The sequence below is a fragment of the Cervus elaphus genome, chromosome 18 (genome assembly GCF_910594005.1).
Source record: "Cervus elaphus chromosome 18, mCerEla1.1, whole genome shotgun sequence".
Taxonomy (NCBI): domain Eukaryota; kingdom Metazoa; phylum Chordata; class Mammalia; order Artiodactyla; family Cervidae; genus Cervus; species Cervus elaphus.
In genome coordinates, this window is record NC_057832.1 from 108,060,729 (window position 1) to 108,078,736 (window position 18,008).

Below are 18,008 nucleotides of genomic sequence, written 5' to 3' on the forward strand. Positions count from 1 at the left end.
AATGATGTTAGAAAGGTGGAAGGCAAGAACTGAGAAAGAGCAAGTTTGGGTTATAGAAGTATTATCCAGGTATTTGGAATTTGACTAATGTAAACCACTGACTGAGGGGAAAACATTTTTTTCCCAATCATAAATGGTGTTATGAGGACTATTTATGTGTTGTGTTACTTTAGCATCTGTTCTTAGAAAATAGGGCCAACATGTACACAGTTATACAAGCTGGGGAAAAGGTACTACCCCTTGCTGTCTCTTCATCTCGCATATCCAGGGCACCCTCCAAACCAGTCAGCTTTACTGCCCACATCTTCATTCATCTCCACTTCCGGCACTGCAGAGGGCTCCTACTTCCTCTGAGCAGAAACACTTGCCCTTTTTCTGGGCTGGTCTCTACACTGCAGGGACAGTTGTGCACTTTCTGTGATTTTAAAAATGCACTTTTTGGCCACATCACTTACTTAAAAGCTTTTAGGAGACTTCTTCAGACAAAGAACAAAAGTGTCATGTGATTGTCTGGCCTCTGCCTGCCTTGCCATCAGCTCTTCTCTTGCCAGTCTTCCTCTTGATCTCTCCACTTTAGTGTACTGGCTTTCTGTCAGTTCTTTGAACCTGCCATGTTCTTGCTGGAGGCTTTGGTACATGCTTTTCTCTCTGCCTAGAAGACTTTCACCAGTAATTGATGACTCAGCTTTCTTATCTTGGTGCAAATATGATCTCTTCAGAGAAAGCCTTGCCTGGGTGATCTCTCCTCACTTTCCCCAATACTTCAGCCCTACTCACAAGTGACTTTCGCCCATCATATGTTTTTATAGCTTCTCATACCTTTCCTTTATGGCGCTCTTCAATCTGTAGTTTCGTATTAGTGTGATTATTCCAATAATGTTTGACTTCCCCCATGTTATTCTTCATAACCACTTAGTAAAATTCATGTTATTGCCATTATTTTAAGATGAGCATTCTAAGTAACCTGCCTAAGACTACTCATCTGGTAAGTATGGGTTCATTTATGTGTGGTTAGTTGTGTGACCACCTTTTCTTTATTCTCAAAAATTGATGGGACATGTTTCTTTTATTAGGTATGTACAAGCTGTGAGGACAATGCAGAAGCTAATGGGTTTTGTGTGGAGTGTGTTGAATGGCTCTGCAAGACATGCATCAGAGCTCATCAAAGGGTGAAATTCACAAAAGACCACACTGTGAGACAAAAAGAGGAAGTATCTCCAGGTAATAAATTAGTTTTTAAATCTCATTTTTTCTCTGTCCTTCCCAGATCATTCTTTCCTTCCCATACTAACTTGTTTTGATACAGTTGTAAACATTAAATATACTCTTTCTTTTAATACAAGAAAGTCTATTGTAGTTGAACTTGAATACTTGTAAATGTTGGTAAGTAAATGTTGAGTAGATTTAGAATTCTTCTGCATTATTTATTCACAACCCTCCTCCTATAAATGCCTTGATTTGGTATGAATGTATAACTAAAAAAAAGTTGCTTTTAAAATTTCTTTATCTCTTTCTTTTTAAGATGATAAGGGGTGGGTGAGTTAAAAGAAGTTTTACAACTCTTTTTCTCACTGATATTCTTATATTAAACCTGTTTCGTGATATTTATTATGTAGGTAACTAAAGAAGCTTTGCTGTTTATGTAATGATGGTTTCTGCATTTTTGTTGTGTTGCTTATAATGTAAACTTAACTAATACATTATAGTAAAATATATATGTAACTTAAAAATTGACTTTCTAACCATTTTTAAGTGTACAAATTGGTGGCATTAATTGTATCCAAAGTGTTATGCAACCATCACCACTATTTCCAAAACTTCCGTAGCACCCCCAAAATAAATTGTACCCAGTAAATAATAATTACCCATTCCCCTCTCCTCTCCAGCCCCTTTTAACCTCTAATCTATGATTTATCTCTATGAATTTGCTTACTCTAGATATCTCATACAAGTGAAATCATATGGTGTTTGTCCTTCAATGTCTGGCTTATTTCACTTACCTCAGTGTTTTCAGGTTTTATCCATGTTGTAATATTTATCAGCTCTTTGTTCATCTTTACGGCTCACTAATATATTTTTGTTTAAAAATTAATTCACTGCTTTTTATTCACTGAGTCAACAAGGGTTTGAATGTCTATTCTATATTCTAGGAACTTTGCTAGATTAAAGAGATGAAGGAGTGAGTAAGACAGGCACTTCCCACCCTCCAGGAGGTATCAGTATGATGAAGACTATGAAAAGATTAGCGATCATAGTTTAGCCTCATAAGTTCTGTAGACGCACATGAAAGGAGTATCAAACGTAGACTTGAGGATTTACATTGAAAGCCACATCTGGGACTTCAAAGGTGAATAGAAGTTCATCACATAAATGAGAAGGGTGGAGAAAACCAAAGCACATGGCACAAATTTCCAGAGGGAGAACACTGATTGTATCTGAGAGTAAGATGCAAGAAGTGTAGTAAAAGATGGGGCTAGGAGTTCTGAGACACAGGAAAAGGGATATAATTTCCAAGAACACCAATGAAGAAAAAAGAGAAAAGGCCAGGTATAGTATCAGGTAAATTTAATAGATTAGTACTAGAAAGACTTGTTTTTCTGTGAAGTCCAATGTCTATTGAAAAAGAGATTAGAAAAATTAAGGACTTAAAAGGTAAGGGACATGGAGGATACTTGAAATAGCTTCAGTTGAAAGAGAGCTCTAGCTTTGGAAATAAGATTACTTGGTAGCATCAAGGTTGCATTTGATATAGCACTTAAAACTTCCTCTGTCAGTCCCCTGGAGTGTGATGTTTATAGAGAAGAATTGAACTATTTATGGTTGGAGTTTAGTTGGATTTCCAAGGGGTAAATGATGCGGATAATGGCGTGTGTTGACATGAAGAATTTGGAGTTTTAACTGTAGAAAGAAAGTGAAGTTGTTGGGATAGAAGTGGTTAGGGACTGGAGATATCAGTGAGGTATAATGAGAGTAGTTGAAGAATTGGAAAGTTAGAAAGTAGAAGTTATTAGAGTGGGATATTTGAATTTATGATTACAGAAATGGAATAGTAACAGACAATAGAAAATCTAGGGTGAGACCATGATATATGTGAAACGGTATAAATAGCTAAAATGAAGTATAGGTCTCTAGAGATGAAAAAGTCTGAGAGGCTTGTCTTTATGTGGTGCTCTCTACAGACTTCTCAATCATCCAGGCTGATCATGATGTGACTTAGGGCTACGAGGATGACTGTGGGTCAGAATCAAAATTCCTCATAAATAAAAGAAGCCTATAAATGGGTGACATGTTAATTATCTAAATCAGGTGCTATAATAATTATAATAATATAATTATTCCTGAAGAGCAGGCACAAACCAGGATGTCCCAAGCCAAGCAAGGATGTCTGACTACCCATCATCTACTGTGATGCCCAGATGACTTGAACCTCAAGGAGATGGGAACAGGGAAGCTATGACAGTATTGAGCCATCTTTGCTTTGCTGGGATTCATTCCATTTGGTCTTGTTGTATTGTGCTTTTAAAATTCTTTTAATATATTGCTAACTTTCTCTGTCTGGTTATTTATTTTCCTTTTATTCCAGAATTTTGTTTTCCCTTCTTTTTGATAAACTAGACAGTAGTTTAACTTTTTGTGTTTATCCCTAAATTTATCTAGTTGCCCTCCACATATTTTTAGTTCATTAATTTTATTTTTAATTCCCCTCAGCTTACCTTCAGTTCAGTTCAGTCGCTCAGTCGTGTCCGACTCTTTGCGACCCCATGAATCGCAGCACGCCAGGCCTCCCTGTCCATCACCAACTCCCGGAGTTTACTCAAATTCATGTCCATTGAGTCAGTGATGCCATCCAGCCATCTCATCCTCTGTCATCCGCTTCTCCTCCTGCCTTCAATCCCTCCCAGCATCAGGGTCTTTTCCAACAAGTCAACTCTTCTCATGAGGTGGCCAAAGTATTGGAGTTTCAGCTTCAGCATCAGTCCTTCGAAAGAACATCCAGGACTGATCTCCTTTAGGATGGACTGGTTGGATCTCCTTGCAGTCCAAGTGACTCTCAAAGAGTCTTCTCCAACACCACAGTTCACATGCATCAATTTTTCAGCGCTCAGCTTTCTTCACAGTCCAACTCTCACATCCATACATGACCATTGGAAAAACCATAGCCTTAACTAGACAGACCTTTGTTGGCAAAGTAATGTCTCTGCTTTTTAATATGCTCTCTAGTTTGATCATAACTTTCCTTCAAAGGAGCAAGCGTCTTTTAATTTCATGGCTGCAGTCACCATCTGCAGTGATTTTGGAGCCCAAAAAAAATAAAGTCTGACACTGCTTCCACTGTTTCCCCATCTATTTGCCATGAAGTGATGGGACCAGATGCCATGATCTTAGTTTCCTGAATGTTGAGTTTTAAGCCAGCTTTTTCACTCTCCTCTTTCACTTTCATCAAGAGGCTCTTTAGTTCATCTTCACTTTCTGCCATAAGGGTGGTGTCATCTGCATATCTGAGGTTATTGATATTTCTCCCGGCAATCTTGATTCCAGCTTGTGCTTCTTCCAGCCCAGCTTTTCTCATGATGTACTCTGCATATAAGTTAAATAAAAAGGGTGACAACATACAGCCTTGATGGACTCCTTTTCCTATTTGGAACCAGTCTGTTGTTCCATGTCCAGTCCTAACTATTGCTTCCTGACCTGCATACAGGTTTCTCAAGAGGCAGGTCAGGTGGTCTGGTATTCCCATCTCTTTCAGAGTTTTCCACAGTTTATTGTGATCCACACAGTCGAAGGTTTTGGCGTAGTCAATAAAGCAGAAATAGATGTTTTTCTGGAACTCTCTTGCTTTTTCAGTGATCCAGGAGATGTTGGCAATTTGGTCTCTGGCTCCTCTGCTTTTTGTAAAACCAGCTTGAACATCTGGAAATTCACGGTTCCCGTATTGCTGAAGCCTGGCTTGAAGAATTCTGAGCATTACTTTACTAGCGTGTGAGATGAGCACAATTGTGCGGTAGTTTGAGCATTCTTTGGGATTGCCTTTCTGAGGGATTGGGATGAAAACTGATCTTTTCCAGTCCTGTGGCCACTACTGAGTTTTCCAAATTTGCTGGCATATTGAGTGCAGCACTTTCACAGCAGCATCTTTCAGGATTTGAAATAGCTCAACTGGGATTCCATCACCTCCACTAGCTTTGTTCGTAGTGATGCTTTCTAAGGCCCACTTGACTTCACATTCCAGGATGTCTGGCTCTAGGTGAGTGATCACACCATCGTGATTATCTGGGTTGTGAAGATCTTTTTTGTACAGTTCTTGTGTGTATTCTTGCCACCTCTTCTTAATATCTTCTGGTTCTGTTAGGTCCATACCATTTCTGTCCTTTATCAGCTTACCTTAGTATTGTTTAATCAGTCATTCTATTTATTTGTATTCTGCGTTTCCATTTAATGTTGTAACAGAAGCATTACCTGGTCTTATCTCCACCCTAGATAACTAATTAAGAAGTTTTATGTGGATGACTGCAATGTAATAATGTACATTTTATGATTATCTCTGTGTCAGTGGGTATCCTCTGTTAGGAGTTTTGCAAAAGTGGGGAAATAATTTTTCCATCACCTCTTTTGTACATTTTTATTAGATTTTTCTGCATCGCACATTAAAAACAAAAACTACATTTGGAATAAGGAGAATTCCAGTTGGTTTCACTCACTTATCTGGGCTATTTTCTTAAGATTTTTTTCTTTTATTTCATCAGTTCAGTTCAGTTCAGTCGCTCAGTCATGTCTGACTCTTTGCAACCCCATGGACTGCAGCACTCCAGGCCTCCCTGTCCATCGCCAACTCCCAGAGTTTACTCAAACTCATGTCCATTGAGTCTTTGATGCCATCCATCTATCTCATCCTCTGTCGTCCCCTTCTTTTCCTGCCTTCAATCTTTCCCAGCATCAAGGTCTTTTCAAATGATGAGTCAGTTCTTCACATCAGATGGCCAAAATATTGGAGTTTCAGCTTCAGCATCAGTCCTTCCAATGAATATTCAGGACTGATCTCCTTTAGAATGGTCTGGTTGGATCTCCTTGCAGTCCAAGGGTCTCTCAAGAGTCTTCTCCAACACCACCGTTCAAAAGCATCAGTTCTTCAGCACTCAGCTTTCTTTATAGTCCAACTCTCACATCCTTACTTGACTACTGGAAAAACCATAGCTTTGACTAGACAGACCTTTGTTAGCAAAGTAATGTCTCTGCTTTTTAATATACTGTCTAGGTTGGTCATAACTTTTCATAAGACATCTTTTATGCTACACACTTTCTTTTTCTCATGAATTAATTTTAATGTTAACATTTAAAGTGAAAAGTTCATCTTTTCCTCCAGAAATGAAAAAACTACTTGATATTTTACTGTCTGTAAAACCTAGTGGTGATGGTGATGTGATGAAGCTGTACCTCCTTTACATCTCAGTGGATTTGAATTTAAATGAACACTCTAATAGTTATTTACTGTTTAATTATGTTAATTTTCTTCTTTTTGCTCCCTCCTGCATGTCTCTACAGAGGCAGTTGGTGTGACCAGTCAACGACCAGTATTTTGTCCTTTTCATAAGAAGGAGCAGCTGAAGCTTTACTGTGAAACATGTGACAAACTGACATGTCGGGATTGCCAGTTACTAGAACATAAAGAACATAGGTACCTGCATCTTTGATTATATGCATAGATTTATAATATAGCTTTAGGAGGACTAGATGACTGCTGGCATCACAGCAAAATGGCAGTCTGTAAATGTTTCCTTTGGCTAGCAGTATGTTGACCTATTAAAGGATTTTTCAACTTAGGTGTTATTGACTTTGGAGCCAAGTGATTCTTTGTTGTAGGGCCTATCTGGTGCATTGTATGGTGTTTAATTTTATGGTGTTTTACCTCTATTTACTAGATTCCAGTAGCATTCTCCCAATTGTGACAATTAAAAATGTCTCCAGATATTGCCAAATGCCCTGGGGAGGAAAATCACCCCAGTTGAAAACCACTGGCCTGCACACTTTAAAAATATATAGAATTAGTTGCCAGCATTGTAGATGAGATTTTACATTTAAAAAATTTGTAAGTCTTTCGTTTCGGTTTTTTGTTTTGTTTTTAAAGAAAATTGAATCTGTTGTAGCCCTAGGTGCCATATATTTTCATGTCAGCATTTGACTGGACTTAACTTTAGTCCTCTTTAAAATAGTCATACTTCTCTAATTCATCGTAGTTCCTACTACAGCTAACTTTTACATCTGTCCTCCATTGGCATTTGAGTTAGCAACAACTGAATTAAACAGTAAGATTATGATACGCTGATATAAATACAATTGGCTTTAAAAAGTCTAGGCTTCCAGTAGTGGCAGACTAGGTAATTTGGACCAACTATACCAGTGAGCTTATACCAGTGTAACTCAGGGGCTTCCCTGGTGGCTCAGCAGGTAAGGAATCCGCCTGCAGTGTGGAAGACCTGGGTTCAATCCCTGGGTTGGGAAGATCCCCTGGAGAAGGGAAAGGCTACCCACTGCAGTATCTGGCCTGGAGAATTCCATGAACTGTATCATCCATGGAGTCGCAAAGAGTCAGACATGACTAAGCGACTTTCACTTTCACTATACCAGTGACGGTAACTAGAAAACATGGACAAAATATAGAAACCATGGATATTTTAGAGTTGGTAATAAAGAATTATTAACTCACTCCAGTACTCTCACCTGGAAGTTCCATGGACAGGAGAAGCCTGGAGGCTATTGTCCATGGGGTCACAAAAAGTCAGTCCAAACTTAGCGATTGAACATCAACAATAATTACTAGATCAGGATTGGGTTGCAGTGGGGACAGAGAATGGTACAGGCTTTTTTCCCCTTTGAAGCATTTGCCTAGAGGTTGAAGGATGCTTTTAACAAGTTCTCACACCTAAAAGACAGGGATTGGAGTTCCGGGGTCACAAGGGTTAAAGGCTTCTCCTTGCCTTGCGTTGGGATCCTGAAAGTCGACACTATTTTGATAAAGATCAACTAGTTAGTAAATAGTTCCTCACCAGAACTAAAATGCAGAATCAAATCTAACCAGTACCTAAAGTTGGATTAAACTGAAATCATACTGCTTGTGCCTCAAGATACCTGGTAGAATAAAATGTGAATCCTCCCTGGAAGAAGACATCACCCTAGACCTCAAATCTATTTAATAATGAGTTTGGCAAAATGGATTCAGCACACAATTAGAAATAACCAAATATGTTAGGCAATGTGGTACAAGGCAATGTGAACAATGTCTAGAAATTAACATTACAATAACTGATTAACTCAGTAAAGGGTTTAAGAGCTGATTTGACATGCTAGTAAATGAGAATTCATGAACTGGAAGAAAATTAAGAAAACATCAAAATTAGCATGATAAACAGAAAGATGTAAAATGGATCAAAAAGATGTAACACAGTGTGTAATTTGGCTCCAAGAAGGAGAGAGAGAATGGGAAGGAAGCAGCATTTGAGGGCAGAGTATAACGGCTTAGCACTTTGTAATGTGAAGATATCTAGCTCATATTCTAGAAGCCTCATAACTCCTCAGCGGGATAATTTAAAAGTAAAGTAATATTTTTGAAGTTGAAAAAGAAAATAACTATAAAACTAAAATTCTATACCCAGTGAACATATTCTTCAGAGATGAGAGTTAATGAGAAAGACATATTCAGACAAAATAAACAGAGAATATATCCCTGGTAAATACTCACAAAAGCACTTTAGGCAGAAGAAAAACAGTAGGTGATGCGTGATGGAAAGAGTAGTAGTTAAAGTAAGTATGAGTAAATCAGAATAAGTGTTGACTTGACAATAATGTCTTAGTGTGTGTCAGGTGTGTGTTATATGTCACACAGCAGACGTGTTAGGAGGATATGGAGTTCATGTCCTTAGCATTGTTTAGGAAGACGGTAGTAAATATAAATTAATCTTAGATGATAAGTCAAAATATGCATTTTCTAATGCAGAAAGTAGTTACTAAAAGAGTAGTAAAAATCAATATGATTATCATGATAACAGAGGAAGTGGAAAAATTAATAATTAGTCTAAACTCAGACCAAAGAAGAAAAAAGGAACAAAGAGCAAGTGGTATTTAATAATACTTTGATAGGTTGGTAGATCTCTAAATATATTTGTAGTTATAATAAACATGGATGGATCAAAGTTTCCAAATTAAAACATTCCAGGCTGAATAAGGAAGCAGAGAATCTGGAATTCTCTAGGCCACAATACTGGAGTGGGTAGCCTTTTCCTTCTCCAAGGGAACTTCCTGACCCAGGAATCAAACCAGGGTCTCCTGTGTTGCAGGAGGATTCTTTACCAGCTGAATTACCAGGGAAGCCCAAGTTAGAAATCAATTTAAATAAAGCATCAAGGAAGTTCCAATAGATAATAGAAAATATTTTTATCTGAATGATAATGAAAGTATCCTTGAGGTATACTGCTAAAGCCGTGATTAGAGGAAATTATCATTAAATGCATATATTCTATGTTAAGGATAAAAAATAAAGTAAACATTTATCTCAAGTTAAAAAAGACAGTAAATTAAACCCAAAGTCAGTAGCAAAAAGGATATGATAGATACAATGCAGAAATTAATGAAATAGTCATAGTGAAAAGTTGGATCAGAAGAGTCCTTTTAATTTAGTAATATCTATAAAGACTCCCTTGTTCTTAAGGGATAATGAAGGGAAAAGCTGCCTTCTATGGATATATTTGGTATTTTTTTTTAATTATTGTTTACATCCTTTATACCCATTATCATACAAGTGGGCTTCCCTGGTGGCTCAGATGGCCCTGCATTGTGGGAGACCCAGGTTCAATCCCTGAGTCAGGAAGATCCTCTGGAGAAGGAAATGGAAACCCACTCCATTATTCTTACCCGGAGAATCCCATGGACAGAAGAGCCTGGCAGGCTGCAGTCCATGGGGTCGCAGAGTCAGACACGACTGAGCAACTAAGCATACCCATTATCTTGATCTTCTATTATTTGTTTGCTTTGGGGCTTTTCCTCATTTTAGACAGACATATTTGTGTGAAATAATTTGCTTATTATTTTTTCAGATACCAATTTATAGAAGAAGCTTTTCAGAATCAGAAAGTGATCATAGATACACTAATCACCAAACTGATGGAAAAAACAAAATATATAAAATTCACAGGAAATCAGATCCAAAACAGGTAAATTTATATTTGTGGTATTATTTAAATCATCTTTATATACAATGTATTAAGTATATTAATTTTAAGAACAGACAGTTTGCTCAACTCATGGTGAAGTACATCCAAATGAGTTGTCAGATGGGTGTAATAACACAGAGCTGATAAGACTTGTCCAGAAACTTTGAATTTCTGGAAAGTTTGAGAGTATTAGTCTCGGCCATGAAATTTAAAAACTTTGTTATTATTAACAGCTCATTTATCAGGTAAATATTAATAATAATTTTTAATTATTTGCTATTTTCCAATTTCCCAAGAAATGCCAGGATATAAAAACTGTAAAGTATTTTAACAATTAGATAAATACTTGCTATTTTAAGGAAGAAGAACATATCATAGAACATCAGGAGACAGGGCTTATAAAACTGTTTCACATACCTTTTACTCTTTAACAGGTACAATACTTAAAAGAGTTTCTACATATTACCTGTTATACTTTTGCCCTCCAAGGAATCAAATCATCAGCTGTCCATGTCTTACAGTTCAGTGATTGAGGGAGAAAACCACTGACCTCTGTGGAGAAGAGGGAATTTGTCTGGTACCCCTTTTTATCCACTTGGGACCCACACTGACATTTGTATAACACCTGTGAAGCTCCATGACTCCTTTCCTTTGTTGTTGTGCACACAGAAGTAACATGTCACTGCTTAAAAAGATCAAGAAAGAGCCTGAATAAGGGAGGCCTTGCAGGAGTTTTCAGTGCTGTTCACAGGGAAAAAATAGATCAGCCTCTTACAGTTCATCTTCCTTAAGATCAGTTGTCACAATCTGTTACTCTGATCATTTTGCAGCATGGCTAGGTGGGACCTTTGGTACTATTTTCCAAGGAATTCCTTGGTTTACCTGGTTTTCTTAAAGAAGATTTTAAGTATAATTTAACCTTTTTTTGATAACCTGGTGGTGTTGTTGTTATATCTATTTATTATTATACCTTGTGGTAATAAAAGCTCTGTGGTGTGTCTTTTAGTTTTTATTATTCTTTTTTTATTAGCTCTCATTTCATTTTACCTTTCTCTTTCATATAAAAACTGCAGCTGACCAAATACTATTTTCTTTGCCATATTCCAACCAAGTACTGTATTTGGCAAAATTGACATATCTGGTGGGTTTAAAATTTTTGTATTTAAGTAATGGGAAGTATATAATGAATATTTATGGAGTGATAAGGATAGTTTTTCCCATCTAATGGCAAAGAGTAGCAATTGCAAAATAACTAATTATATATATATATATAAACTATCCACCCTTGATGAAATTCACCCTTTTGACTTTTTTCTTTCACTGTGTATATGGTATGAGTTCTGAGCCAAAGTTTACTTTAAAGAAAAAAAAAAAGATATCCATTTATTCCAACACTTGTTCCAGTTGTTGAAAAGACTATATCCTGTTGCTGTTAAACTGCATTGGCACCTTTGTAGAAAATCATTTGACTATATATGTATAATATTATTTTGGACTTTCCAATTCATTCCATTTTCTTTCTTGCTAATACCACGCTTGCTTCATGACTAGAACTTTTTATAGTAAATCTTAAAATCAGACAGTGTGAGTTTTCCAAATTTGTTTTACTTTTTTTTTTTTTTTCTTTTTATAAAAATATGGAACGCTTCACGAATCTGCGTGTCATCCTTGCGCAGGGGCCATGCCAATCTTCTCTGTATCGTTCCAATTTTTAGTATATGTGCTGCCAAAGCGAGCACGTTTTACTTTTTTTAAAAGTTGTTTATACTAGTTTTTAAAAATAATACATTATGATATGGAGGGATTTTATTTTTTGAATGGTAAGAATTTAAAATTTTGAATTAGTTGCTAATTATTAATATCTTTATAGCCTACTTGATTATAAAAAGGTTAAATTTACTGGACTGGCTTCACTATTAATTCATTTTTATTCATATGCAAACATGGTATTACTTGTCCCTTTTTTCATTCTGTTCCACCATCATGAGATTTTTGTTTTTTGAGGTTGTTTACTTCCTTGATCCGATAGCCAATGTTGATGTTCAATAATTATCTTGAAGAATTTCCAACATGGCAGGGAGTAAATAGCCCAGAGAACTTATACTCAATATTTTGTAGTAATGTATAAGGGAAAATAATCTGAATAATAATAATACATATATGTGTATGTGTAACTGAATCCCTTTACCATATACCTGAAACTGATACAACATTGTAAATCAAGTATAATTTTTAAAAAAAGAATTTCCAACAGAGAATAAAATCCCTGCCCCTTTGATCTTAAGTTTTGGAAGATAACTATGGGAGAAGCAGACAGAAGAAATGAAGCCTTTTATTTACCTCATAATGTTTGATGGTGGATGCCTCATTTTTATCTGCTTCTATAAGGTATTCTGGTTTGATGCTGTGTATTTTTTTTCTCATCCATCTTGATCTCCATGAAAACATTTTCTCTGATCAAAGGAAAAAATGTATGGTGGTATGTAAAAACATAATGTTATCTGGCTGCTTATTTCAAGACAAATGTGTTATTAAAAGTAGCTAACTATTATTATGGTCTTTTGGTTTTTATTCAGATAGAATGAATGGGCAGCAGTTCAGATGACTAAGATAATTGTGACACATTTAAGCTTTTCTACTTCTTAGTTGCAGTGAATACAGTAGAATTCAGAGTCATGGTTTTCCTTATCTTGTTTATAAGTCTTTTTTTTTTTTTTGTCTGTCCTTACAGGCTGAGAAATTTTCCACATGTCATCATAATTTTTCTGAATATTATTTCCTTAAAATGTGTTCATTGTTTTACAGTTTTATACATTTTTAAGATTGAACTGAAGTGACTGTCTTTTGGAAGAATTATATTTTTGCTCTCTCATCTTTAAGAAAGTCAATTTAAACTGAAGGACCCTTAGGAATAGCCAAGCTTTTAAGAGCTGAAAACTTTCTGGTCTAATTTAGACATTAGAAAATCAATATTGCATATTGTAAAACAAATATGCCTTAGATTTTAGATTTTCCCCTTTTGTTTAATTTTCAGGATAATTGAAGTAAATCAAAATCAGAAGCAGGTGGAACAGGACATTAAAGTTGCCATATTTACATTGATGGTAGAAATAAATAAAAAAGGTAAAGCTTTACTGCATCAGCTTGAGGTAAGTTACTGTTAATGGGACAAAAGTAGTGATTATATTAAGTGTTTTCTTATGTATTTGTGAATTTGGAATCACAGCCTTTTTCATACAATTGTTTTTATTTGTGATTCAGTAATATTTTAGGCTCTACCTTGTAGCTGACCATTTATGACTTTAAAATACACTAGGAATGTCTTACTCCTTATTGTTTACTTCATAGCACAAAGCATAATGCCTTGCTTGCAGAAGGAGCTTGGTAAATGTTAAAACAAGATGAACTGTTTTAGAGATTCATTGAACTGACAGCTTTGGGTCCCCAAAGCAGTGCAGCAAAGTTTTTCAGTAAGTTACCCTAAGCTATATTTAAATCTCAAATATATACATTTAACCTTAGGAGAAATTAGATAAAAGGATGTGCCTCCTCCCCTCAACAGTCTTAATTGTGAAAGCAATACTCAGGGAGTGATGCTCAAGGTACTTAGGATAGTTTTTTCTCACTGCAGGTAAGAAAAATATTACTGTCTTAATCAGCTTTTTTACACACATAAAAGGTCAAGATCCAGAGTAAATGTTTGACTCAAATAATATGAAGCTACAACTTCTACATGGTATCTTAATGCAACACTAATGCATGATATTTTGGTATTCTTTTAATATATTGGTACAAACAGATTTTAAGAGAAGAAAATTAAGAAGAGAATAAAAGAATCCTAATGTTTGAAGATTTAAGGGGCAGAAAGCTCGTAGAAATAAGTTAGTTCAACCTCTTTATCTATAGTCGACAAAATTGTAAGGTCTTTGTCAGCAAGATCTCTTCCTCTTGGAAAAGCATGATCATTCCCGTGGTTTATCAAACATACAGGAAGCAGAGACCAAAATGATTCTCTCTCCTTTTGGAAACAAATACATAGTGAAAAAATTTTCTGGCTAGGAGGAATCAGACCTCATTTATAGTAACTATCTTTTCAAGGTTCTAGGGTGCATTGGGAGGTTGTTGGTTTGTTTAGCTAGAAGCATTTAAACTATTTTAAAAGATGTCAGAGAGCTCTACTTACAATCAGATGTCACATTGATTTGCTTTCTCAGAGTGAATAGTGCACACGTTGCCGTAGCTGTTTCCAAATTTCACTGTTAATCAGGGTCGCTTGATTTTTAAAAATCCAGGAAAGAACACAAGATGACCACATCTTCAAATCTCTAAAAGTAAACTTGGTCATCAGTATTATTTTAAATCAACTTTATATATTGACTTACAATTTTTACAGTGACTTTTAAGTATTCTTGTCAGTCTTCATACCCTTTCTCCTGGCTCATAGGATCCTCCTTTAAGGCAAATAAATGTAATCAGTGTTTTCTAATAACTTGAAAAAAGTCAGCCAAATAGTTATTACTATAGAAGACCAAGAAATTTGGGCTTCTGATTCTCAATTTGCAACATCTGTAAAAGTCAACAGAATTTCTATTCTTTCTAGAATGTCTTTAAGAAACACTTAGGTTTTGTGTGGTTAGAGAGAGCCTAGCAAATCATCTCTGAACTTAAGATTAGACACAACAAAGCCATTAGTAGTCACTGCAGTGACTTAATTCATTTTGAAGTTGCTCAGTGATGTCTGACTCTTTGCAGCTCCATGGACTGTGTAGCCCACCAGGCCCCTCCATCCATGGACTGGAGTGGGTTGCCATTTCCTTCCCCAGGGGATCTTCCCAGCCCAGGGATCAAACCCGGGTCCTCCGCATTGCAGGCAGACGCTTTACCATGTGAGCCACCAGGGAAGCCTCTAATTCAGTTTAGCATGTATGTATTTTCCAAATTTGAAGCCAGGGTGTAGGTTCACTTTTTCTGTTGAGAATATAATTCCATATTGGAGTATAGCAATTTTACGTAACATTTCTTAGAGCCAGTGAAAGGTCCTGTTTTCTCCTCCTTTTCTTGCCAGGTAAAGGAGACCGTGGGGGTAGAGACCTTTAAAATAGCCCACATTTAGTGGGGCTTTCTTCTCCTCTGGACTGACCCATGTTCTTGTTTGTATACTTCCCTTGGAGAAAATTCTGTAGCTTTTCTGTGGCTTTTCTGAGAGTGCATTCATTCCATTAGTCACTGTATCAGTTGGTTCATGGCAGTTTTCAATAGACAAAAGTTATATGCTTCCCCCTTTTTTTCCTTACTACATAGAAAGCATAAATATTGTCTACCATGTGGTGTGACTTGGCACAAAGTAGCTGCAATCAGGATAAGAGTGCCTGAAAGGGGAAATCATGTGTTTGAGTAAATCATGTGATCTGGTAGCTTTACTCGATTGCTGGGTGGTACACCTATTTTACTTGTTAGTGTTGAATTTAATGGGCACTTGCTTTTGTTAAAGGGCTTCCCAGGTGGCACTAGTGGTAAAGAACCTGCCTGTCAATCCTGGAGACATAAGAGACGTGGGTTTGATCCCTGAGTCAAGACCATCCCCTGGAGGAGGGCATGGTAGGCCTCTCCAGTATTCCTGCCTGGAGAATCCCATGGCAGAGGAACCTGGTGGGCTATAGTCCATAGGGTCACAAAGATAGCTAATCCATGGTTTTGTGCCTTTTTGGATACTGGAAGATGGATGAACAGAAACCTAAATCCCAGAATATGTAAAACCCAACACAAGGCCTTGGGCAGCAGAGATGAGGTAGCATCGGGGTGACTGTGACACTGGAGACATGATTTTTACTTCAGTGAAAGTGATCTTTTGTACCTAGGGATAAGTTATTGTCACTTGGTTCTTAGAGGTGGTGGTTATCTTAATTTGGTAATCATTAAAATGTGTTACATGCAAAACTAATTTTGAAACTTTTTTTCAGAGTCTTGCAAAAGATCATCGAATGAAACTTATGCAACAGCAGCAGGAAGTGGCTGGACTTTCTAAACAGTTGGAACATGTCATGCATTTTTCTAAATGGGCAGTTTCCAGTGGCAGCAGCACAGCATTACTTTATAGCAAGCGACTGGTAAGATCAACTGTGTGGTTTAATATAGAGAGATACAGTGGAGTTACTAGAATGCTCAAAATTTATAAATGTTTATTAATCTATACTTAAATGCTTTTTACCTTTTTCTAATCTTTATCAATCAAAATATTTTGATTTTAAAAAATCTTTAAGCTCCCATGATTTAGGTATGTCTTCAATTTATTCTGCCACTGTCACTTCTATTTTGTTCTTTTCCAAATTTTCCCTTAGTGACAACTGAACTTAATACTAACAATAATGATAATGGTAAACATTTCCTGATTACCTGTTGTGTGCCAGGCACTTAATTCTAAGCATTTCATGTAATATTTTATTTAAAACTTTGCATCATTTTTATGAGATGGGTGTACCTATCCACCCCCATTGTATGAGTGATGAAACCAAAGCATGAATTAACACACATAAGGCCACTCAAAATTCCAACTTGGACAGCCAAACCCAGAGACTTTGTTCCTCTTGTCAACACTGCATTGTTTACCCTGTCAGTGATATATGGTGCTGAATATTTCAACCCCATTGCTACAGAAAAGTGGCTGTCATTTGTCCAACTATTTTCAGAATAGTCTAGAACCTTGGTACTGAAAATGTGTTTACTGCATACTAATCACCTGAGGATTCTGGTTCAGTAGATGTGATCTGTGGTTCTGACAAGCTCCCAGGTGATGCTAATGCTGCTGGTCTGTAGACCACATCTTTAGTAGCAAGGATATAGAAGACATTTAGCTGTGGGAGTCACACCATATAGGCATTCTTGCACCGCAGGCAGATTCTTTCCCATCTGAGCCACAGGGAAGTCCTGTATAGGCATTCTTAAAAACTGTTCTACTTGTTTTAAAGATTCCACAGAGATTTGTCTTGAAATCAAATTATGACATCCAAATCTGTTTTCTGTTCACCTACTCTGTTTTATGGAAGAAATTTTCTATGACTATATTGAAATAAGGAAATGCATTTCAGGATAAACTTGTGTAAACTAGGTTCAAATATTGAGTGACTTACTAGAAAACTGATTTGTAACTATTTCTAAAACTGTTCCTAATCATGAATTACATTCAACTCTTAAGATTTTTTTTCTTTTATAATTATCAATGATATGTTCTCTCAATCTTGAGCTGTTTTTTTCTTTTTCTTTTTTTACTGCTTCATTAGTCTAATGAAAAACAGCTTCTATACAGTTCATACTTTTTCTGTTACTTATATTTTCCTATAAGTCAAACAAAACACAGATAAAGGAGCAAGTGAGAGAATTGTCTTTTTCTCTACTAGACCCATAATGAATATTTTTATTTGTACATAAGAAAGCATATTTGCACAGATAGTCTCCTTATCAGTTTAATGTTTCTCTAATTTTATTCTACTATTTTGTTTGTGATTATAGTAAGAAAACAGTAAAGTTAGAGGATAGGATTACTTAATCTGCACAATGAGCTCTTGGAATAGAGAGGGAGGCTGTTCTCTGTATCATACACAGGAGAAAATAGACACAAGGAAGCGTAAGGAACCAGTATCACCAGCTTCCTGCCTCACTGAACTGTGGTGGGCCTTGCTGCATCGCTGGCAGCAGATAGAGCTAGTAAGATGATTTACCTGTGACGAATGCAGAGCTGAAGCTTGTGATTGCTTGTAAACATTTAGAAGGATTTTTATCCTAAGAAAATTTGAAAGTCACTGTACTATG

The 18,008-nt window shown here is 36.4% G+C and overlaps 1 protein-coding gene and 1 non-coding gene across 3 annotated transcripts in view; one reads left to right on the top strand and one right to left on the bottom strand.

Annotated features, from left to right (window-relative positions):
- The window catches only part of TRIM24 (tripartite motif containing 24), a 107,598-nt gene that overhangs the window by 48,992 nt on the left and 40,598 nt on the right, over positions 1–18,008 (top strand). For both annotated transcript variants that reach the window (XM_043871913.1, XM_043871912.1), the window contains exons 3-7: positions 1,074–1,221; positions 6,541–6,673; positions 10,086–10,202; positions 13,237–13,351; positions 16,163–16,309. In XM_043871913.1, the coding sequence (XP_043727848.1) occupies positions 1,074–1,221; positions 6,541–6,673; positions 10,086–10,202; positions 13,237–13,351; positions 16,163–16,309 (660 nt within the window). The remainder of the gene's footprint in view (positions 1–1,073; positions 1,222–6,540; positions 6,674–10,085; positions 10,203–13,236; positions 13,352–16,162; positions 16,310–18,008) is intronic.
- On the bottom strand, positions 11,834–11,941 carry LOC122674950. The gene has a single exon (XR_006335113.1). It is a non-coding gene; the product is annotated as a U6 spliceosomal RNA (small nuclear RNA).